The sequence below is a fragment of the Ylistrum balloti genome, unplaced genomic scaffold (assembly GCF_031769215.1).
Source record: "Ylistrum balloti isolate Yb309-2 unplaced genomic scaffold, AGI_CSIRO_Ybal_v1 Utg370184, whole genome shotgun sequence".
Taxonomy (NCBI): domain Eukaryota; kingdom Metazoa; phylum Mollusca; class Bivalvia; order Pectinida; family Pectinidae; genus Ylistrum; species Ylistrum balloti.
In genome coordinates this window covers 25,804-50,822 of record NW_026782168.1, presented here as the reverse complement: position 1 = coordinate 50,822, position 25,019 = coordinate 25,804, and the positions used below count along the sequence as shown (strand labels likewise).

Genomic DNA, 25,019 nt, shown 5'->3' with positions numbered 1-25,019 from the left:
TGTCCATTTTGCAAAAGTCAATTGTCTTATTTACTTTGGAGTGCCACTTCTTTGAATTTTATTGACCAAATTACACCAGTCTTTGGGTACACAACCTGAAACAGTCAGGGAAAAGTAGAGTTGAAAAAGGACATCCCTGCTCAATTTCTTCAATACAAGGCTCACAACTTATCAATCAGCCCTCATACTTTCTAGAAACTTTGGTGGCGAGATAAGTAAACTTGTGTTAGAGGTGTAGTGTTTTGTGTCTTTGGAGCCAAAGACTTTATGGTAGGATGGGGTACCTAGTAGCTGACTTATAAGGACTGGTCTGGGTCAATCATCTGTTTGAGTTTGTAGGTCCTTGGTTCATTTTCCAGTCTGTCCATTCCTGCCACAATGGTACTTCAGAAATCATTTTTTTCAAGAATAAGAAATGAGTACTTGACTCCAATCTACTTGCACTTGGCAGGGACTATTCTGACCAATATACATGTACATAAATCATACTTGATTTGTGAGTTTTGTATATGTAGCAGGATATTACATGAATATTTAACAAGATACCATTCAATTCTCAATTGATGATCAGTATGTTGGACGTGCTTTTCTACTGTACAAGATCATATGTATTTGTAACTGTTGTAACAAGAAGTGATACCCACCAACAAACCGCCTCACCAAAATGAACCCATTTCCCATGATTAATAGTGCAAAAGATAGGGCCCAGACAACTTTTTTCTTAGATGTAGGTCAAAAATCAAAATATAGGTCAGAGTGACCTATTTTGATATGTGACACACCATCTCACCAAGGTGAACCCATATCCCAAGTATAAAATTCCTGTGATTAGCATAGTGTAGAAGATAGGGCAAGCTTTTCTTTTCATGTGGTCAAAGGTCAAAATATAAGTCAGTGTGACCTATTTAAGGTTCCTGTGATTAGCTACGTAAAAAAAGCTACTATTGATTTGCAACATGCTGTTTCACCAAGGTTAACCCATATACCAAATATTAAGTTTCCATAATTTGTTTTGTAGAAGATAGGGACTTGACATGATAGCAGAAAGAAAAACTGAAACAATGCAAAACTGTAGTCCCCTCTGGTTCCAGACAGGGGACTGAAAAAAGGTACCACACAAAAATTCAACCACTTTCTTTAAAACATTGTTAAGAATTTCATGAAGTGTTTTCATACACTTAAAATTTTCAAGACTTGCACTTTTCCATCAGTACATTCACTACTGTTTTCACCTCCTTAACTTGGATCCGTTTATCTACAGAAAACTTGTAGATACCAGGATAGTTTTGAGGACTTCTGTCTACCAACGGTAATATCACTCAGATACTCACTGATCTTATTTTATTTAGTGCAAATGTTTACATTCCCTCAAGTCATAATACTTAAACTTCCACAGTACAGGAGCCGTTTGAAAACAACATAGTTTGCCTGTTGATGACAAATTTTTAAGTGAATACCAATTGATACACAAAGAAGCACACGTCTGGAAAAAATTGCAGTCAGATGAAGTCAAAAAGATAACAAGGATTTATAATGAAGATTTTATTACATGGATAATAACTCACTCAAACTTAAATAGACAACAACTATGAATACATTGAAGAATTTTCAGCTTTTTCTGACATACTCACACCTGTATTCATTCATTCATTCATTCATTCATTCAATTCCATTCCTGTGTTGTTGTATGATGATTAATTAAACAGTACTGTTATATGTGTATAATAGTATTACATAAGATATACACTCAATATGACAATACAAAACTCAATCCCTCGTGCGATTTATCACAGTTTTGTTCATGGTTCTTTTTATAACATGTTATAGTAGTCATTTTGTTAATGTTTTTTAATATATAATAAACACTAGTCAGAAATGTCAATTTTTTTTACCCAAAGCAGGTAAACCTAGCTACCCAAAACATGCTGTCAACAATAAAGCATCTAGTAACAGATTCCAGGGTATTGTTGCTCTTTCGTTTACCTTATTGAATTTATTACTCCTAAATTGAGGTCTCCTTGAATATCCTTGTGATATTTACCTTGGACTCCGATACCAGACAGACCACTGACCATTGCCCACAGAATCTTCATGCCAGAAAATTGTGTTGGTTTACTGATTTTTTTTCTACTTTTTCATACCTGTTTTTATATATATTTCTTCTTGTTCTTATTTTAATCATCCAGTAACCAGTCTTCGTTTGCCTGAATAGATTTGTTCATCGATAACAGTAGTGAAAAATCCAAGATGGCGACCGAGGATATCGGTCAGGTATAGGCTCTTATCCGGCAATAAGCCCACCCCCTACTCTTTACTCAATTTCATGCACAGGCCCCCTGGGCTTATTGGCGGAGAAATACGGTAATTGACAATTAGTTGATACTATATCTCAGTCTCACCAGTATTTCTTGACTTATTTATAATTCATCTTAACAGTAGCACACTTATCCTTTTCTTGAGAAAAGTGGAAGTCAGTACACAGTCTGAAGTTAATGTAATGGTGTTTACAATTTTGTTTGTTTGTTGTTTTTGGTGAGACAGAAAATTGTATGCACTGTTCACAAATGTCATAAAATTCTGTTTCAATTTTAAAATTGGTGACACTAAAAAGAATGTGCATCCTTTTTCTGGAAATTGCTTTAAGAAGTATCTTATATTTGAAGATTGGGAAATAAGTTGGAAAATGTTTGAGGTTGATTCTGAAACCATTTTTCCTTCTCTGACATTGTAATAATGTCATCAGCCCTGGTAGTTGATGACACCAAAGAGTGTCAGCACCATCTTGAGAGTGTCTGTCTGGGAGGAGAGATTAGCTCCAATAGCTTTGTGATTAGCAGTGTCATCCTCTAACTTGTTCTGGTAGATCTACAACAGGAACCAAAACACAGACAATGTTATCAAAAACAGGAACAAAAACGGCAACAGTTTTTAAAAACAAAACGAAAAAAAGTCCATCAGTGAGATGATCATTGTTAATTACCTTCATTAAAAAGTAGCTAAACCAAACAAGACCAAAATACCTTATCTATCCTTTTATAAACCAAGGGGGAACAACTCAACAGCTAAACTTAAGGAAGTGACCTTAATACAAAGGCAATGATATAACATTTCTTCACATATTTACTGAAACCAATAGAAGTGGCAGGGCTAGCATGCTATGACAAATACATTGTGACAGGTACTTGTGGCTGAATATTAGAACAGTATAGTGTGTATGCCTATATACAGAATCAAGTTCCTCTGGTGTATTCCGGGAACTGCTGTGTCCTTGAGTCAGACACTTTGCCAAGCTTGGACACTGCTCTGTCACATTACATAAGATCTAGGCTGGTTGTCATATGCTCTCTCTTCTGCAGAGTCCTGATCTTGTACACAAATTACACACAAGGGGACAGGCCCTTCTCCAACACACAACTCACACACGGGTGGACTGGTTCTTCTCTCATACACAAGTCACACATATGGAGACAGGTTCTTCTCTCATACACAAGTCACACATATGGAGACAGGCCCTTCTCCCACACACAAGTCACACATATTTAGACAGGCCCTCCTCTCACACACAACTCACACGGGTGGACAGGTTCTTCTCTCACACACAAGTCACACATATGGAGACTGGTTCTTCTCTCATACACAATTCACACATATGGAGACTGGTTCTTTTCTCATACACAATTCACACATATGGAGACAGGCCCTTCTTTTATACACAAGTCACACATATGGAGACAGGCCCTTCTCTCATATGCAAGTCACACATATGGAGACAGGCCCTTCTCCCACACACAAGTCACACATATGGAGACAGGCCCTCCTCTCACACACAACTCACACACGGGTGGACAGGCCCTTCTCTCATACACAAGTCACACATATGGAGACAGGCCCTTCTCTCATACGCAAGTCACACATATGGAGACAGGCCCTTCTCTCATACAGTAGTCACACACAGGTGGACAGGTTCTTCTCTCAAACACTAGTCACACACGGGTGGACAGGCCCTTCTCTCATACACAAGTCACACATATGGAGACTGGTTCTTTTCTCATACACAAGTCACACATATGGAGACTGGTTCTTCTCTCATACACAATTCACACATATGGAGACAGGCCCTTCTCTCATACACAACTCACACATATGGAGACAGGCCCTTCTCTCACACACAAGTCACACATATGGAGACTGGTTCTTCTCTCATACACAATTCACACATATGGAGACAGGCCCTTCTCTCATACACAAGTCACACATATGGAGACAGGCCCTTCTCTCATACACAAATCACACATATGGAGACAGGTTCTTCTCTCATACACAAGTCACACATATGGAGACAGGCCCTTCTCTCATACACAAGTCACACATATGGAGAAAGGTTCTTCTCTCATACACAAGTCACACATATGGAGACAGGCCCTTCTCTCATACACAAGTCACACACAGGTGGACAGGCCCTTCTCTCATACACAAGTCACACATATGGAGACAGGCCCTTCTCTCATACACAAGTCACACATATGGAGAAAGGTTCTTCTCTCATACACAAGTCACACATATGGAGACAGGCCCTTCTCTCATACACAAGTAACACATATGGAGACAGGCCCTTCTCTCATACACAAGTCACACATATGGAGACAGGCCCTTCTCTCATACAGTAGTCACACACAGGTGGACAGGTTCTTCTCTCAAACACTAGTCACACATGGGTGGACATGCCCTTCTCTCATACACAAATCACACACAGGTGGACAGGTTCTTCTCTCATACGCAAATCATACACTGTTAGGTTTGACTGTCAGTTTACAAACAACAGCCTTTAAATAATCCTCTTATTTTATAACAAGAACAGAACTAACACAATGAATTATGCCATTATTGGAAAAAACTACAGCCTAATTTTATTAAAAGTCTTGGATTACACATATCTGCCTTATTGATATTATGTCATGGCTATTTCTGAAAAATGTCTATCCCACGAAGGACTCCAGAAATAAGCATATTGCTTCAGTTATTGGTTCTTGTTGGGAATAATATGGAGTTCTACATGCAGTTAGATAATTTACTGGAATAATCTAATTAATTTGATATCCATTACTCACCTTTAATTCATTAATTTGTTTATAAAGGGATAAGTTTTCTTCCTGAAGATTTTTCAAGGATTTTCTTATTTCTTGTAATTCTAATTCACGTTCTACAAAAAAGACACAAGCTTTAATTGACATTCTTATAATTATCTGTTTAAAAAAGATCGACAGATCAAAAGAATACTCTGATTACCCTTAAATTTAAGAAGATTTTTACAGATAATGCTTTTGTCAGAAAGTATTGAAAAAAAAACAACAAAAAACAACACTACAAAACAAACAATAAAAAAACAAAAACAAAAAACACCCAAAAAACAACCACCTCCGAAAAAAATAAAATTGCATATAAGTCACGTATAAATTAATCTAACAATATGCTCAATTTTTGAAAACTTTGAAATATTATGGTAGTCCTATTTTTCACTAGGTCATTTCTCCATGTTTATATCAAGAACTGCTCTTTATAGCATCATGGTAGTCAAACTCACCATAATTATCATGTATAAAGTTCTGTATAAATCCTCCAATATCTAGTGGTGGTGATTCCTTGTCACCTACAGGAAGGCTGTCTGATTGGTTACTGTCAGTACCAAGATCAGGTGGAACTGGGCGTTGTGTAGGTGACAGAGTTGCAGGCTGGGATGTACTAGCAGTGTCTTTATGCATCTCACCTGCAACATAAGTCTCTATTAATATGAGGTATAATTATAATGAGTATCAGATTAACTTCCCTGTGCCATTATAAACTCTTTGATCTTGCAACTAGTGCTGCCATTGTCAGAATACACCTGCCACATATATTTTTGCATCATTCAGCAGTAACAAAAAACAGCTGTATTTTACCACATACATTAATTAGTCAGTACGGTACTTTCAGAATTTATGTAAATATTATGCTTAACAATATAAATAACTGTTGAAATAAGTTATTTTATATGTTGTAATGAACAAGTTTATTTACAAAAAAAATCTTGAAATTGATGTCATATCCTCTGAAGTTTGGAACTACATTTCTGCACAGAGCAATTATTTTGGCGTACATCACCAGGCTAAATTCAGCATAATATCAACGTCAGGTAAACAAAGATTGAATGACAAAACTGTTGAAGTTTTGAATGGTCTGATTTTTTTTACCAGTGTTGAAGGATAAATAGAATACATGGTCAGTAACTTAAAACTGTATGCTGCATTTTGGCTCAGAACAGAAAGACAAAAGTGGTTCACAAGAAACTGGCTACTTTTGTCTTTCTTCTCACTCGCCAATATACAGGTTATATTATAAGACACTGACCATTCATACTCTCTATTTATAACATGCATATTCACCTGTAAAACAGTGTTTGTAATCTGCCATGTTGACAAACAATATACACACTCATATGTTAACTAGTAACTCATCATGAGTCACCTGCCATGTTGACTCAGTTATACAATATACAAACTCGCATGTTAAAGAGTAATCTATCATTAGTCATCTGACATGTTGACTCACTTATTCAAAACACATACTCACTTGTTAAAGAATAAGCTATCGTGAGTCACCTGTGATGTTGACTCACTTATATAATATACATACTCGCTTGTGATAGAGTTGCCTATTGAGACTCACCTGCCATGTTCTGCACGTGTTGTCGTCCCAACATGTGTTCCTTTTTATTATGTAGAGAACTGAAGTACTTGTCACATATTCTACAGTACAAATCATTCAGGCCATCCTCCTGGATCAAAATAACATGATCAAATATTGTGCAGTATGTATGGAGGTTAATCAAATCTACAAGTCTATCAAAACAATATTTAATTTATATGACCCTGACCTTTGAATAAAACATCTTTAACACTTCTTTGCGAAGTAAGCATTCAAATTATTAGAATTGTATCCTTGTCTTAGATTTGATGTGGTCAATACACAAGAATTGCATAAATGTTCCATGTGTTTGGAAGTCTTAATAAAATAATTCAAGGAAAAAAATGTAAGCCTTCTGAAATTGTTATACAGAATACCACCTGATGGCTGTATATGTTGTAAACATACAATTTAAATACAAGTGAAATGTTTTTATCATTTGGTCTCTAATGAGAGGATATTTACCTCCATATCAACAGACATCAGTTGGGAATAATTCTCTTCGTTCTCCCAGTCACCTTCTTCCCCTGATCAGTGAAAACAAGTTCTTAACAAATGTTATCACAATTTATTTCTGTTGGGGCAATACTATAATTACCTCCCTTGCTGGATACATGTTGTTGATTCAAAACAAACTTGTCTTCTAAACCAGTCATTTGTAAACATGTATAATAAATATACCCGATTAGCTCCTCATAAACTGGAGATTTGTTTATATTACAGATAAAGTTTAAAAACATGGTGCACACTATCAGTGCTTTGATAATATTTACTGAAAAGCTGTATTTTCACAATTATGAAATGCTTTTATTCACAAAATGAATAGATTTTAGGATTCTATTAAAATATCTGGTGACCTGACATATATTGGTTCTGTATAGGATGAATGAAAATGGATCAGAAAGTATGATATAAGGTGCGCTGGACCTTGGTCTGTATATATATTGACATGTTTACATGTCAACCCATCCAAAACAGGACAAAGTACTGCAACCAATGTTTAGTGTACAACCACCTGTCAAACATGGGCAGCGACATAAGAAATCCACAACCCGCCATAAATATGAATACTGAGGTGATATAATATGATATATTCAACATGTGAAAATTTGAAATAAGCTCTGAAAAAAAAAGTGATGGCACTACAGAATTTCGCTATTGAAGATGAAATTTAACAGTGGTGTTTAAAAAATCAAATGATGGTGCATTGTCATAGTAACGTGAAGAACAGGGAAAACACACATTTCTGTCGAGTGCCCCGCCCTGGAATAAAACCTAGGTCTCTGGTGTGATAATCAACTGACTCTACCAAGTCACATTGACCTGCTTCTTCTACAGTAACTTAGGCTTTGGTGATTACTGCCCTTCTGGCTGTACCACGAAGGGAGTAAACAAACAGTTGTTTGTGAACAGTCATTTGTAACAGGCATATCTGTACCTATATTACCATGAACAATAAGTGATTCAGAATGAAAATCAAATCCTTGTTTACAAACAGAAGAAAACTTTGTCAAAATCCTTTAATTTTTTTTTCAGTTTACCTCTGATGCCAGCTTTCATTTTCTTCTTGACTGTGTTCTGATAAGTTTTTAGTTCTTCAATGTATCTCTTCTTATCATTGTCTGCTTCCTCCAGGTATTTCTAAACAGTGAAATAACAATGAAATAAGTAAACTAGAGCTACATCCCTGTCTCATGCTGCATAAAATATTTGTTTATGAAATAGGTATATCATTGGATAAAATATTCCTGCCAAGCCTTGAAAAGACTTTCAATGTTTGTAATCATAATAGTAAACAAATCAACATGACTAAAGCCGGAGGCTAACGTTAATATCGCCTAATATCAGAGCCACGTAAAATCCTCATACAGATTCAAACAAAGTATCACAAATGTTTTATTACATTTCAGTATCAAAAGTAGCACACAGAATACTTGAAGAATGATCCCAGGTCATTTAAATTGCATCTTATTCCATAATATTCATCACTGCATCATCAATATTATGTCTTTGATACAAGAGGCCCATGGGCCTTAACGGTCATCTGACAAAAAGCAAGCCAAACCTAGAAAGTGGGTTGAGGTCATTCATTTGAACAAACTTGGTAGCCTCTCCTCCAAGCATCTTACAGGCCCAATATCGGCATTCATGGACTTTTGCTTGTTGAGAAGAAGTCGTTTGTATATTTTAACATATTTGACCCCTGTGACCTTGAAAGTGGGTCGAGGTCATTCATTTGAATACACTTGGTAGCCTTTCCTCCCAGCATGCTACAGACCCAATATCGGCACTCATAGACTTTTGCTTATTGAGATGAAGTCCTTTGTATATTTTAACATATTTGACCCCTTTGACCTTGAAAGTGGGCCAAGGTCATTCATTCAAACAAACTTTGTAGGGCTCCATGCCAGCATGCTATGGGCCAAGTATTAGCCCCCTAGGCCTTCTAGTATTTGAGAAGAAGTTATTTAAAGATTTTAACATATTTGACCCCTGTGACCTTGAAAGTTGTTCAAGATCATTCATTTGAACAAACTTGATAGCCCTTCATCCCAGCATGCCACAGGCACAATATCAGCAATCTGAGCCTTTTGGTTATTGAGGAGAAGTCGTTTAAAGATTTTAACATATTTAGCCCCTGTGACCTTTAAAGTGGGTCAAGGTCATTCATTTGAACAAACTCGGTAGAGCTCCATGCCAGCATCATCTGTGCCAAGTATTAGCCCCCTAGGCCTTCTAGAATTTGAAAAGAAGTTGTTTGAATGAAAAGTTTACGCACGGCGGACAGCGCACGGCGGACGACGACGGACGAAGCACTATGGCTATAGGTCATCTTGACCAAAGGGTCAGATAACCTAAAAACCCAATATTGCACTTTTGCTCAACAAATCTGATTGACTGAAATTATGCAACAACACAGAACACTTGCACAAGCATACAACATAATGTTTTATCACTGTCACAATGTGCCATTCCATGTAAAATTGAAATTGATCGGACACAGACCATTTAGCTCCTGATACAAAACTGAAAATGAAGTAAAATTACATATTTTCAGAATGATTTAACAGGAAATATAACATCATCATTTAATTTACTTTCATCATGAATGAGAGATATCATTCTACTTTTTATTTTATCTTCACAAAACAAACTGTAAATCATCCCCTATATCATAAGATAAATCATTACCAGGTTTTCATCTGTCCTACCTGTTTCTTGTCTGCTGACATGCTGGACCATTCCTGACCCAGTATTTTTGTCACCTCTGAAAATGGAATTTCTGGGTTGCTTCCCTTTATTTCCTGTCGACGCTCTATAGCATACAGCAAATATCTGGAAGTACAGAACAATGTTGATTAGTATTATACAAAGCAAATTTCTTGAAGTAGAATTATGGGTATGCAATATCCTAGGCTTCATGGGGAAAAATCCTTCACTTATACAAAACTGATGTCAATTCTCCAAAGGATGCCTCCAACCAAATTTGGTCAAAATTTCTTCATGACTTGTTGCGATTTTAAGAAGAAAATGATAGATGGAAACAAAAGATGCTGGACAATGGATGGCTGTCCTTTAAACCAGGTGAGCAAAAAATCCAGTGAGAAGTCTTTAAAGAATTTGAATTCAAAACTTGTATTATCACTCACCCAGATGCAGGTGCCCTAGGAGTACTGAAATCTGGTGTTGGTTTACGTCGCTTACCCTTGGGCCATCCACCTCTCCTTTTCTACAAAGATCAATGAAAAGAAGACAATATCCAGATGTATCTTCATGGAATATGATACAATGGATGATGACACTACCTGGTATATTATGGTATATTATGTACTTCTTGCATGGAAGTGATATGTTTCCACAAACTTTCCTTGTCCGAATCAATCAGACTGAGAACTGAATCATTTGAGTGTCCACTTGTAATAAAGAACCATTCATTTCATTTTCAACTACATGCCTAAATAACAAGAGAACCAAGAAATAAGAAATCATACACTTCAGTCAAATTCTTGGAACAAAATAAAACAGTACTGTTATACAAGTTATCTGTAATCTTAAACAGACTATAATGGTCTACAAGTATGGCAGTGAGTGGAGCTGTAAAAACCTGTGTGTTTCCTAATGTGCTTAACTGTAGACAGTCTAACAACGGATCTTGCGCTAATGTCAAGCAGCGGCCGACATGCCCTTGAGCATCTCGGTTTTTACAAGACAAGTTGCCCAAATGAACTGTCAGCATACTGTAGGGGTATACTGCAAGGGAGACCCATTTCACTACAGTACTAATCATGACAATACTAAGCATTAAACTTACAACATGAAATTTTGAATTCTGATCATTTGTCAAACAAAACTTTATTACTACAACTTCATACCTTTTCTGTGGACTGGTCACCACTGGATGGAGTATTTGACAGTGGGGACTTTGAGGTCAGCAGTTGGTCAGTCTGGAGCGTGGACACCGATGTGTCAAATGTGCCCTCACATACAACAGCTCCATCTCCTGGGGTGGATGGTTGGTTGATAAGTAGAGTTGTTCCTTGTGACTCGACCAGACCATTCTGGGTTAAGATTCCAGTCACTGAACAAAACAAACATTAAACGTTAGATGGCAGTTTGTGGAAAATATTTGTAACATAGTCTGTCACTGATCTACTGATTTATTTATTATGAATACATGTCGATAAGTACTCTTAAGTAGATCAACAAGCAAAGTAGGTAGAGATGTACACAGGTATATCATGATGTAGAGATATATTAGGTTTCTAAAAGGATTTTGGCCATGATTTTTCATAATTACATATTTCAGACTAAAATGGCACAATAATGTATATTTTGTGGTATCCTGTCTCTCTCAGCACACGAGACAACTGCAAAAGCTGGTCCCATTCCCTTTAAGTTAATCTGGTGAAAATGCATACTTTGAATATGGAACAAGGTCATGTGATACATGACATGAAAGTTTTGCTTCAATGAAAGTGAGATTATGTGTACTCTATAAGACACCACAACATGTCATGCAACAATGACACTATAGTGTTTAACTTACATAATGATGTATGGCAGTGGAAAATAAACGAGTTCTTTCTTTCATATGGGAAGCCTTACAGGGACATGACTATATGAAGTTACATACCTTGTCCAATAGGCAATAGTAAATGTCATAAATACCATGACTGAGTGATACATCACATACATTTATTATTTTGTTGCAACATTCCACACAAGGTCCGATTCAGAGTTGGGATGGGCTTATTACCATACCGTCACAATCTAACTAAATTTGATTTAATTTAACTCTGTATGAACACAAAATTTAAATTCAATTGCTTTCACTAATGACTTAATGAGGTGTTTAACTTGCTATTCTGTTGCACCTCTGTAAGTATGAATCAAAACCATTAATTAGGTCATGAGATATCATGTGAATAAAGTTTTGGTTTCAAAAGTAGTTGAATATCATCTTTAACACCTTAACCTTGACTGATGACCTTTAGTCTCATCAAGTGTACATTTACTAAATCTAGTAGGGGATTTAAAAGACAAATATACAGACAAATTACTATATAAAGCTAGAAAACATCTGTAGGACATGAATACCCTTGCTTCTGTGCATGGAAGTATACTCATTTGACGAATTTGCAAATGTAGTGACATCCGACCTCTTACCCTTGACCTTCATTATGAAAAGGTGTAGAATTAGACTTTATGATGATATGGGGTACATTATGAACTAAATCTGTTGAGCGGTTCTCTAAATATAACTGATCATTCAGAACAGGATGGGACAAAATAGAATGGGATGCAATAGATATGGGTAACATAACGTCAACTATAAAATGGTAGGACATCCTAAAAATATTTCTGGAATCTACACTGGGTCAGCCATCAGCTAGGTACCAATTAATCAAGGGAAAACAAGCATGTTTTTTCTTTAATACAATAATCCATTAAAAATAATCCTGTGTGCCCTGTCACAGCAAGGTCTTTGAATAAATTCACATGCAGAATGTACAGATTAATACAAATAAAATACCAAAATATAGTAAAAATAGGTACATATTGCACTTATATTTTAATTTTGCAATTTAGGGAATACTCAATAGAATTACTTGGTAAAGCTGTTGTTAGGATTTGTCTCCCCTGGATGTCTGCATCTGTATAGCTGACAGTCCCTAGAGTATCACCATTCACTGACAGGAGCAAATTCCTGGAGAAAAACACAGAAACTCTATCATATAAATAGCAAAAAAATTCTAGAATTTCTTCTGATATATATTTTTTGAACCACTTACATTGAGCCTTGATTCTAATACTGTCTATTGTCAATTTCCATCAACATAGTGGTAGAGCATACATTTCACATTGATAAGTTGATAGATGAAGAACTAACCAAGGTGCAGGGAAGAACATATTACTTTTTTTTTTAATTTGACTTTGATCTTTGTAAATCTTACTGCTGATCTAAAAAGTAATATCATAAATGGTTACATTACAGATCAACAAAATATGAACAATCACAGTTTTTATCTACTGTTTATTATAGAAATGAGCATAACTGTATGTTAAGGTTAGCATTAATCGAGAAAAATGCTGATATCTAATGCTGAGGAATGTCTTATTACAATTTCTTCAATATTGACCTGATATAAGGGAACCACATAGTTGTTAGGTAACTGTAAAAGTCTATAATAAAGAAAATTTTTAAAAGATTTACCCTCGTGATGTTTCGACCAGAACCAAGCCCCCATGTTCTGGAAGGAGAGTGGCAGCTGTGGTTGTAGAGATGAGTGTTTCTCCTTGTTCACCTTTAGAAGTGGCTCCCAAAGCATCAATTGCCACAGGTTCAGTAACAGCCAGGACTGGGTGGTGTGCAGAGTTCCCGTCTGTTATGTTCAGCATCTCATGGTGATCCATATTAACAATTGATTTTCAGTTTACTTAGGGTTATATGACTACATTCCACTTTCTGACAGCAAACTGAAAAGTAACCATTGTCCTGATAATTCAACTACAAATCTGACAGTTTTATGTATTGCTATTCCAACCATGTTAGAGGTTTACACAGTGACAAATTTATGACAGGTGCCTCGTAACTCAACATGATGCCATCCAATAATAAATCAGCTGACAAGCAGTCTCATATATTACAAGAGTAATGTAATCTATAATTTAGATGTCACTACTCTCCAAATAATATCTTAACAGAATATTTGCTGCAATTCCTTGTAAACAATTAATTTGTCAGAAAGAAATGATATTTTAAAAAATTCTTTGCCTCTTGAAGCAATAGGGAGGGTCTAGGGTGGGACATATTTTCTTATAGGTCCAAAAAATGCGTTATTTATGATCTTAGAAATGTTTTATCAGACCTCATCACATGTGACTGTGCTCTAAGGTGGGTAGATTTAGTCTCTGCAGACACACTTGGTTTCTCATCTTTGAACATTTTTAATTACATAAATATCCTTGCTCTGATATGGACTCCATACACTAGAGGAATACTCTATATTTGGTCTAACAAAAGTCTAAACAAGTTTTCATCCAGATGGGTGAACATTCTTCTGATAAAGACCAATGACAGTGTATGCTTTGTTTACATTTCTTTGCATGTATTTGTCTTAAAATTTAGATCTTCATCCACAGTTACTCCAATATCTTTTTCAAAATTGTCTTCTAATTCTATTCACCCTCCTGATGCTCCAAGCATAAAATATTATATTGCTGAAATAAGAAATCCAGCTCATATATAATTGACTTTGTTACATACAGCCGTTATAATTATCTTATAAACATACACACATATAGCTATAATAAGAAAAACAAGTACAAGAGCAGACAAATCTAGAGCAAGAAGAACTTTGTGGTGGGATTAGAGAATGATTTGGTTTCTTAGTCGAAACACACTGCATATATAGTTCTGTAGTGTCACACGCTTTTGACAACCTGTACTTCGGGTTCACCAGTATGGCCGCTGGATTCACCGCAGACCAGATTCATGCCCTCAGAGGTATCAACTCTGAGAGACTGTTGCTGGAGACGTATGCTCCATACTTCACCAGGCCAGGCCTTAAATGGTGTGCCCCCAATCAACTGTATTGGACGGCCGAAGCTGTAGCACAGCACCTCAAGTTCTTGGTGGATTCACTGCTCAATACAACTGTGACCAATGCTCACCGACTGTTTCGTTGCTAGAGTGTCTTGATTACCTTCTAGGCAAAACCTTTTGGGACGGGGAGCACCTAGTATTTTACTGGGCTGTGTTTCCATTTTGGGCAGCCCGTACCCACTTTACTGGATTTGACTGTGTGAGGTTTTACCTCAAAACCCTCCCTCATTTTGGGGGAATTAATCACCAGTAGTACTGGACTTCATTGTAAGCAATGACTTTTAGTGTGCGAAGTCTGGAACTCTAAACTCGATCTGGATACGGAAGACCCTCTACCTATCACTGCATTCCACCCTCAGCAAGAGACTTTCATTGTAAGGTTGGGAGGAGTGTAGTGTCGCTGGCGATGTATACCTTTTAGGTTACACCGGAAACCACTCAACTGTGAAACTGCCCGTGCAGGGACCGAGGCTCTCTTCTCATGCGAATACTGACGAGTACGGACGTGTGTTGGGAGCTTATCTTCTGCTTCTAGCGGATGGCAGTATTGCACACACTCTACTAATATAATATTAGTAGTGACAGTTTCTCAGTATACCTGACATTTTGGAAGGTTACTGTGACAGATTCTACTAGGATTGGAATCTATTTATATTAAATAGATTCAAATCAGAATACAGACCACGTGCAATAGGGACCTACAGGTAAGCGGTCATTAGTCCTCCCACCGCCCAACACTTAGGCATAGTGATACGCTTCAGTTCTGTGGTTGCAGTAGCAAATGTTTTAGAGTAAATTAATTATTTTTATTTTTCCATTCTCCTTTCTTGTATAATTATATTTGATAAACTCGTGATTGTCATAATGCCTCTGTTTTACCGGTACTGTGATATAGATATATCTTTGATTTGGTATGTATACTATTGAATTAACGAGATAAAAAGAGGAACAGAAATAGAACTTCAACTAGGGTGCAAGGAGAGTATCACAATGCGGACTATCATTTACAGATAGTGTTGTCAGTTGCTTCAATATTGGCACAGAAAAGCAATATAAAAAAGGGAAAATGTTAATTAAAAATGAGGTATTAATTAACCAACCTGAGCTAAGTGAAAATCAGTAAAAAAAATCCACATTATAATGCAGCAGCCATCAGCAGTTCACATCTCGGTGACAGCAGTCGAGAAACCGGAAATACTAATGGAGTTATATCCCTTTAAGTTGTTAAAAATATCTTAAGGTAGAATGTACCAATGATTAAAGGACCCATTTTACTTTAATATGAAATAGGCAATAAGCGATCCAAATGTACTCAAGAAGATACACAATGGGATGAATTGAGGTCCTTAAATTAAGTTATGAAATATTTTGCCCTTTTCTCTAGAGATACCACAACCTCATAAATACGTCCTAAACACCACAAAGGGATGTTATAGTTTCAAGCTAGTATGAAAGAGTGACCTTTTCACAAACAGCGCATTCGTGATAAGTTGCATATATATTATTTTTCATACTAGCATGAAACTAAAGATAATCCTATCAAAGCTTGTTAATTTATTTCTTAGTTACAAAACGACAATATTACATAATTTTATTAATTTGATTATTTCATGGGATGATAATATAACAAATAACTAGGTAGAAGAGCTGGCGTGATATAACGTGACGTCATTGACAGTTAATTTGCACCATTTTAAGTTATTCAAAATTTTATTGCTGAGTGGTCCCATGCCAGTCTAAATGGAAAAGTGTCGCGAAAAAAAAAACCAGGATACTTCATGATGTTGTTGTCCATTTTTTATTTTTTGTTTTTTTGTTTACATCATTGAATAGCAGCAATCCACACAATAGATGAATGTTAGAGAATGCATGGTCAGAGTCTGAAAGTATCAGCTGTATTTTGGTGAGAGTGAAGGTGCATTTCGACAACGGTAGTGCCAGTTGCAGGATAAAAACTTATTCCTTTCATACAAAAAGTAAGTTCCCACTGAAACGCCTCAAAGTGGCCTGTAACCATTGACTCCTCCAATCATTATAAAGCTAGACGGCGATTTTTCATTGAGAAACGAAAAGAAAAAAAAGACGAATCAGTGCATTTTGCGTACAAACAACGAAATATTAATTATCACGAATTGAAGCCATTTACGGTCAGATTGTAGTTTAATGTCATAAGAATGATGAAGATGTGACACAATCTACATTTTAAATCCAATGAATAGTTTTGGCACAGGGATTTGGCACGGAATCTCGACCAACGATAATATACATGAAAATGTGTTATAGTGACTATAGTACATACATATATAAATCGCCGTAGGTCGAAAATTCCTGCCAAATCTCTGTGATTTTTAGGAAGACGAAGAAACACTAACCTTACATAAGACAGAACAACAATTCATCAGTGATAATGTTTATTTAAAAAGTGCCGGTACATATGAAAAGGACTCCGTTGAACCTATCACAATTATCATTATAACTTTACCACCATAGCTAAAAGAAATATCATAACAGAATGGATATTTTGGTTGAGAAGTATATGGCACCGTGTTGATTACCAGGTTAGATCATCATTCTAAATTCTTCGTTATTCTGTGTAGGACCCTGCTGGGTGAGTGGTGTTTGACTTCGGTATGATATTAGCAATATATCTCCATTCTGTCCACGCGTGACTCATCCTTCCCAGTTTCGACTCGCATTTGGCAATCTCTAAGCCGTGATTTTGTTGAGAGGAACATGACTTTACCTGCAAGAAGTAAAACGAAATGCACATCAACAATATATCTAGCTATCCTCCTCGAGAAGGGTGATTTACAACATATTAAGACGGATATTTGCGTCGTGATATACACAGGCGGAGATTCTACCGCGATAAGCACACACAAGTAATGACTTATACAGGATCAAGTTTTAGGTTTTTGCATTTCATTGACAATCTGGAGCTGAATGCATAAGGAATCTACAATACAAGACTATGTAGACGAATCAGTGCCTATTGCTTATATCTTTGCCAAAGAAAACTTTCGTCATCGATATGAAAGATATTTCCATATTAAGGGGTAACTCTCCAGCAGGAAATGTTTGTTCAAAAGGTCGATTCATACGCTAAATGAGGTTATGGAACTTAGTAACATTAAAACAATGTGAATTTAAAAGTAAACCTAAATCTTCAAGAGTTTATCTAAATCAGAATAAAGACACGAAAATTGAACGGATCAGCAGATTTTGTTCACAAGTAAATTATAATTAAAAAAAACATTCAAGAGAAGTTACTGGGTCGTGTATTGCCGATTGATTCACTTCAGTGAAATAACTACCGGACTTTAGAACGCGGAAGAAAATTTAAGTTACCTGGTCTTTGTTCCTGTACAGTAATCTGTGTTTTCTCGGGATCAGTGCCAGTCTATCTCGCTGCTAGAAAGCTTTCTTGTCAGTTCTTATGTGACATCTACCTTCACTTGGTTAAAGACTAAAAGGTAAGAAAACTGCAGACAACAACAGAAACACACTCTTCTGTGTCGTCCAAGACAGTAAAAGGACCTCTTTGATTGTGAAAGTAGACATCGACAAAAGTACTGTATCTGCTGACCGTAAGAAACCAAAATTCTCTTTTGTGATGGTAGCATCCAAAACTGTTCTCTCTTTCGTGACTGAAGCAAACTACAGATACCCGGTTCTGTAAACACAGCAAAGATAAAACTGTTCCGTCTTCATCATCGAACGCAAGAAATCAGAGGGCACTGTCTGCTGTGACACGATCCACAATGCAGACCATGACAGGGCGTCTTCCTCGTCATGTACAGCTGGACATTGAAGCCGCCTCGTCTTATACCCTATGAACGCCTCTTTGTCCTCTACCGCTTGACATGATAGTTCCCTCGTGTTGTGCCTCTTGGACATATTTCTACCTCTTATTCATTATTAGGACACGATTCTCCCCTCATCCTGTACATATAGGACATGCATGTCCTTTCCTGGACCTGATAATAATGATATGGCATTTACCCTTATCCTTTAAGTGTAAGACATGTCTACACCTCGTCCTGACTAACAGGAAATGATCTTTCTCTTGTCCTATACATGTAGGACATCTCTCCCTCGTCCCGGCTATTAGTACATGACTCTTTCCTCGTCCTGTGACTATAAAACATGTTGCCTCCTCATCCTTACTCCTTGTACATCCTCATTTTCTCGTCCTATACATGCCTCTTCGTCTCATTATCATATGATCCTCCCCTCTACCTTTTCGAGACTTTATCATGATATCGTCCTGTACCTCTGTTTTATTATCCTTCCCTTGTACTGCACCTCTGTTTCACTATTTTCCCTCGTCCTATCCCTCTGGTTCAGTATCCTTCTCTCGCCCCGTGCCTCTTGTTCACTATCCTTCCCCCGTCCCGTACTTCTGGGACTCTATGCTATCTTTGTGTGTGTTTGATGATCTTACTCCTGTAAATAAACAAGATAAAGATACATATGATATTAGATTTGTAATACTTCATTTCCGTGTAGATATCATTCCTCTCTTGAATATCCCTATATCTTGTTCTATAGTAGTGCTACTTTTTATGGTTAGTTTTCATTGACTTTATGTTGTATCTCTAGTTATAGGAAAAGACAGAGCTAATGTTTCATATTTACATAAATACTAAAATAATTTGTATCTTACGTCAATAAGAAATAATTTAGAATATGGAAGCGTTTGTTTCTCAAGTGTTACAATGTGTTACACTTACCTCATCATAGCCGATCAACGCGGCGCTGTATGAGAAATTGGTTCCACACTGTATAATTAGGTGCGTCATGAGGGCGTCAAGATTCCGAAACGAACGCATGAGGGCAGCACCTGGGTCTGTCGGGATCACATTATTATCTCCCCTTGGGCCCCTCCGGTGGCTATCAAAGAGCCACAGTCTGTTATCGTCCTTTCTTCGCCACACTGCCATTGAGTACTCGCCAATAGTAAGAACCATATGGACGGCTGCCTTGGGGTTTGATTCGAACGTCTTGGCCATGAAAGCAGGAAATTCGGGAGACACAGCAGATAATGCTTCGGCGAAGTCCCTGTTTTCGTACTGGAAGCAACCGTCAACACTTGAAAGCATCGTAGCGGTGACTCCTTTTCGTTCCAAGCTGCTGCCACAATTTCCCATGGACAGAAACGTTGGGAGATTACGCACTTGATATTCTTCAGGAAGTTGATAAACCCCCACTTTTTGATCTATGTGGGTGCTCAGTTTATCAACAATCCGGAATTGACTGTGTTGGCGGTGCCCAAGGCGGATGATATTGTCGATATCCATGGAGGTCCAGGTCTCTGGATGTCTTCGTCTGGCTTGGTAAGCCAACGCCTCGTATGCCATGGTTGTACATTGACGGTTAACGAATAAGGGCCCAATGCTGTCCTGACACAGTGTTCCTCTGACTATGACGTCTGGAAAAAAAAACAAGAAAAAATACAAATATGACATATTCTCAATTCATGTGTTTGTCCAACCATATAAATGGTCGAAACAACCAGAGACTCAGATAAATAAATAGACAATAACAGGTCATTTCCCACCACAACATTACTTTGACAACATAAATCTGATTTGATGCGGATTGGATCTACATCGGGATGAGTGGGGTGAGGCATTTTAACAGGTGAACGGTGACAAATTGTTTGTTTATTTGTTGAGTCAATGCTCAACCGACTGAGATATTGCTGCCCTCAAGCTGACGAGTTTGGTATTAAGGCATACATTTTTAATATATATGATATACTTTGAAATCTGCAGGAAAAAGTTAATTTTAGAATTGAGATTTATGATATGACATTTTGTTATGAATTGCGAGTTTACATAACAAAGACCAAGTTATGTAAACTTACCTTCCATTCCCTCAAGCTGACGAGTTTGGTATGAAGGCATACATTTTTAATATATATGATATACTTAGAAATCTGCAGGAAAAAGTTAATTTTAGAATTGAGATTTATGATATGACATTTTGTTATGAATTGCGAGTTTACATAACAAAGACCAAATTATGTAAACTGACCTTCCATTCCTTCTGGCATCGGTGCTACTCTGTTTCGACGACGAAACAGGGAAAATTTCTTCTGATTACGTGCTACAGGAACAGGGTAGCTTTCTGGGCATGTCACGTGAGAAACAGTGGACAGGTCGATCCCAGAGATATCTCGAATGCCTACGACCGACTCGGCTGTGAAGTACGGTCCGCTGTGGATGAGAAAGCAATTAGGCGAAGTGTACTATGAATTCGAAATAAGGTTCATGTTTGGTATTAGATGTTTGCACTGGTGTGTGTTGCGGTATAAGATGTTTGTACTGATGTTGGTTGAGGTATTAGATGTTAGTATCGACTTTGGTTGAGGTATTAGATGTTAGTACCGATGTTGGTTGAGGTATTAGATGTTTGTACCGATGTTGGTTGAGGTATAAGATGTTTGTACCGATGTTGGTTGAGGTATTAGATGTTAGTACCGATGTTGGTTGCAGTATTAGATACTTGTTTCGATGTTGGTTGCGGTGTTAGATGTTTGTGTCAATGTTGGTTGAGGTATTACATGTTTGTACTGATGTTGGTTGCTGTATTAGATGTTTGTACCGATGTTGATTGAGGTATTAGATATTTGTACCGATGTTGGTTGCAGTATAAGATGTTTGTACCGATGTCGGTTGAGGTGTTAGATGTTAGTACCGACTTTGGTTGAGGTATTAGATGTTTGTACCGATGTTGATTGCAGTATTAGATATTTGTACCGATGTTGGTTGCGGTGTTAGATGTTTGTACCGATGTTGGTTGCGGTGTTAGATGTTAGTACCGACTTTGGTTGAGGTATTAGATGTTTGCACCGATGTTGGTTGAGGTATTAGATGTTTGTACCGATGTTGGTTGAGGTATAAGATGTTTGTACCGATGTTGGTTGAGGTATTAGATGTTAGTACCGATGTTGGTTGCAGTATTAGATACTTGTTTCGATGTTGGTTGCGGTGTTAGATGTTTGTGTCAATGTTGGTTGAGGTATTATATGTTTGTACTGATGTTGGTTGCTGTATTAGATGTTTGTACCGATGTTGATTGCAGTATTAGATATTTGTGCCGATGTTGGTTGCGGTGTTAGATGTTTGTACTGATGTTGGTTGCTGTATTAGATGTTTGTACCGATGTTGATTGAGGTATTAGATATTTGTACCGATGTTGGTTGCAGTATAAGATGTTTGTACCGATGTCGGTTGAGGTGTTAGATGTTAGTACCGACTTTGGTTGAGGTATAAGATGTTTGTACCGATGTTGATTGCAGTATTAGATATTTGTACCGATGTTGGTTGCGGTGTTAGATGTTTGTACCGATGTTGGTTGCGGTGTTAGATGTTTGCACCGATGTTGGTTGAGGTATTAGATATTTGTACCGATGTTGGTTGCGGTGTTAGATGTTTGCATCGATGTTGGTTGAGGTATTAGATGTTAGTACCGATGTTGGTTGCAGTATTAGATACTTGTTTCGATGTTGGTTGCGGTGTTAGATGTTTGTGTCAATGTTGGTTGAGGTATTAGATGTTTGTACCGATGTTGATTGCAGTATTAGATATTTGTACCGATGTCGGTTGAGGTGTTAGATGTTAGTACCGACTTTGGTTGAGGTATTAAATGTTTGTACCGATGTTGATTGTGGTGTTAGATGTTTGTACCGATGTTGGTTACAGTAATAGATGTTTGTATCGATGTTGATTGCAGTATTAGATATTTGTACCGATGTTGGTTGAGGTATTAGATGTTTGTACCGATGTTGATTGCAGTATTATATGTTTGTACTGATGTTGGTTGCAGTATTAGATGTTTGTACCGATGTTGGTTGAGGTATTAGATATTTGTACCGATGTTGGTTGCGGTGTTAGATGTTTGTACCGATGTTGGTTGCGGTGTAAGATGTTTGCACCGATGTTGGTTGCGGTGTTAGATGTTTGCACCGATGTTGGTTGCGGTGTTAGATGTTTGTACCGATGTTGGTTGCAGTATTAGATGTTAGTACCGATGTTGGTTGAGGTGTTAGATGTTAGTACCGATGTTGGTTGAGGTGTTAGATGTTAGTACCGATGTTGGTTGAGGTATTAGATGTTAGTACCGATGTTGGTTGCGGTGTTAGATGTTTGCACCGATGTTGGTTGCGGTGTTAGATGTTTGTACCGATGTTGGTTGCAGTATTAGATGTTAGTACCGATGTTGGTTGAGGTGTTAGATGTTAGTACCGATGTTGGTTGAGGTATTAGATGTTAGTACCGATGTTGGTTGAGGTGTTAGATGTTAGTACCGATGTTGGTTGAGGTATTAGATGTTTGTACCGATGTTGGTTGAGGTATTAGATGTTAGTACCGATGTTGATTGCAGTATTAGATATTTGTACCGATGTTGGTTGCGGTGTTAGATGTTTGCACCGATGTTGGTTACAGTAATAGATGTTTGTATCGATGTTGGTTACAGTAATAGATGTTTGTACCGATATTGGTTGCGGTATTAGATATTTGTATTGATGTTGGTTGCGGTATTAGATGTTTTAACGATGTTTATTGCTGTATTAGATGTTTGTACCGATGTTGGTTTGTACAATTTTAATGATGAATTAGTGCTGTTTAAATAAAGTTGTAAATTGCATTGACCAACTGTCCGTTTGATGTTATTAACATTGCTGGATTTTGTACACTAGTTATAATTACTATACGTTCATACAAACGGTTCCACCAAGAGAACTAAATCATAATAGTTTGGATACACTTCTATTAGCTAAGATAGCAATAAAGTAATACAAGGCTAAAGGAATGAAATTCGAGAAATCAAAATAATAGAAAATAAGTGATTTTCAAACACCAGATGCAGAACAGTAAAAAATGCGTGATTACAGCATACATACCGTAAATCGGGATAATATGGTGGCGAACTCACAACTTCTTCTGGTCGTTTAGGCTGAAAAAGAGAATTATATGTGATTCACATGTTTACAAAGATTCTCAGTACCTATTTTGTTGTGATTTAAACTTTAAAATTCGAACATAGAACTCTGTGTTACCATCTGGGTTTATCTGCGTTTAAAATGATATAGTTGCCTCACCTGTTGGCAGATTAAATCACCTCTGCGAGTAACTTACTTAATGAAGTCTTTTGTAGATTTTCATCAGCTTTGGCTTACACTTTATGTAAAAAGTTCAATTTTCATTTCCTTACCTTGATTGAACAGCAGGAAAACAAATTTTGAATTCTCTGCTTGAAGGTTTTTCCCATTATCGGTTAGATAAAAGAGAGCAATGAAGAAAGCTACTAATTACTCGGTAGTCAACTAAGTAACTAAATGACATCACAGTAACTATGACGTCATAGTCACCATCACGTGATATCATACATGGGTTATCCTTATTTTTATTGTGATGTCATAACCAATTGAGATTGAAATAACGTTACAGTGCATGAGAATTTCAGGGATGTGGATAGAACTTTTTAATATTGATACCTCTATCAGTTTTCATCATTAACGCTAAGTTCTCCCTGCCGTTTCTTTGCCCTTAACGTTCGACAGTTTTCTTTCTGTTTGACAAATCATCAACTGTAATTGAAACTTTAGCTTTTTAAGCAGTGTTAACCGGCCATGGTAGGACAGAACGGTAAATTTCATGCTCCCAAACATCACAATTTTGTAAATACTGCCGAGACTATTTTATCATACACAGTAATTTAGAAACTCAGTATAAATGTTGTATTTTTTAATTAATTTGTCATGAGAAATTCTTAATAAAGTCACCAATATTTCATTAACCGCCTTTTTCTGAAAAACCCCCCCCAAAAAAACAAAAAAAGAAAAGAAAGAAAACTATCTCACCACCGATAGTTATCATATCATTGTGCAATATAGGTATTTACGAAACATTCAAATACTTAATCACAATCAAAATGAAACATATATTGTAAGTATATACAAATATTGCAGTTTTAATGCAGTCAGGAGATGAGACAGGTTTCATGCCAACTCAGGACCTTTCAGCTGCTTTCGTTTAGGAGACGATGTTTTTCCTGTTTACGGAAAGTGACTAAAAATCCCGAACCTTAATTCAGAAATCAGGTGATCAAACATACTTTTATGGTATTTTTGGTGTTTTAACCCGTCAGCGTATATGTTTAATAAATCTATTTTAACTGTGTA

General features: G+C 36.9%; 2 protein-coding genes across 2 annotated transcripts; both read right to left on the bottom strand.

Moving 5' to 3' along the window:
- Positions 1–1,557: 1,557 nt before the first annotated feature.
- On the bottom strand, positions 1,558–15,992 carry LOC132551187 (SWI/SNF-related matrix-associated actin-dependent regulator of chromatin subfamily E member 1-related-like). Its single transcript, XM_060215295.1, has 12 exons — positions 15,928–15,992; positions 13,436–13,698; positions 12,831–12,928; positions 11,094–11,299; positions 10,371–10,450; positions 9,933–10,056; positions 8,262–8,361; positions 7,186–7,247; positions 6,703–6,811; positions 5,582–5,764; positions 5,109–5,200; positions 1,558–2,865 (listed from the first exon to the last, which is right to left on the bottom strand). The coding sequence occupies exons 2-12, from the start codon at positions 13,633–13,635 to the stop codon at positions 2,740–2,742; spliced, it is 1,380 nt and encodes a 459-aa protein (XP_060071278.1). The 5' UTR covers positions 13,636–13,698; positions 15,928–15,992; the 3' UTR covers positions 1,558–2,739.
- A 1,419-nt stretch (positions 15,993–17,411) lies between these two features.
- LOC132551175 (uncharacterized) lies at positions 17,412–24,106 on the bottom strand. Its single transcript, XM_060215283.1, has 5 exons — positions 24,050–24,106; positions 23,739–23,791; positions 20,867–21,048; positions 19,561–20,258; positions 17,412–17,570 (listed from the first exon to the last, which is right to left on the bottom strand). Exons 1-5 carry the CDS (start codon positions 24,104–24,106, stop codon positions 17,412–17,414), a joined length of 1,149 nt encoding a protein of 382 aa, XP_060071266.1.
- Between the last annotated feature and the right edge of the window lie 913 nt (positions 24,107–25,019).

Coding starts and splice junctions, on each gene's coding strand:
- LOC132551187 (XM_060215295.1), bottom strand. CDS start 13,635: ATGGATCACCATGAGATGCTGAACATAACAGACGGGAACTCTGCACAC. Junction 10,057..10,370: donor CCTAGGGCACCTGCATCTGG/GTGAGTGATAAT, acceptor CTGTACTTCCAG/ATATTTGCTGTATGCTATAG. Junction 7,248..8,261: donor AATGAAAGCTGGCATCAGAG/GTAAACTGAAAA, acceptor TTCACTGATCAG/GGGAAGAAGGTGACTGGGAG.
- LOC132551175 (XM_060215283.1), bottom strand. CDS start 24,106: ATGGGAAAAACCTTCAAGCAGAGAATTCAAAATTTGTTTTCCTGCTGT. Junction 23,792..24,049: donor TTTCCTGCTGTTCAATCAAG/GTAAGGAAATGA, acceptor TCTCTTTTTCAG/CCTAAACGACCAGAAGAAGT. Junction 21,049..23,738: donor CCATATTATCCCGATTTACG/GTATGTATGCTG, acceptor TCTCATCCACAG/CGGACCGTACTTCACAGCCG.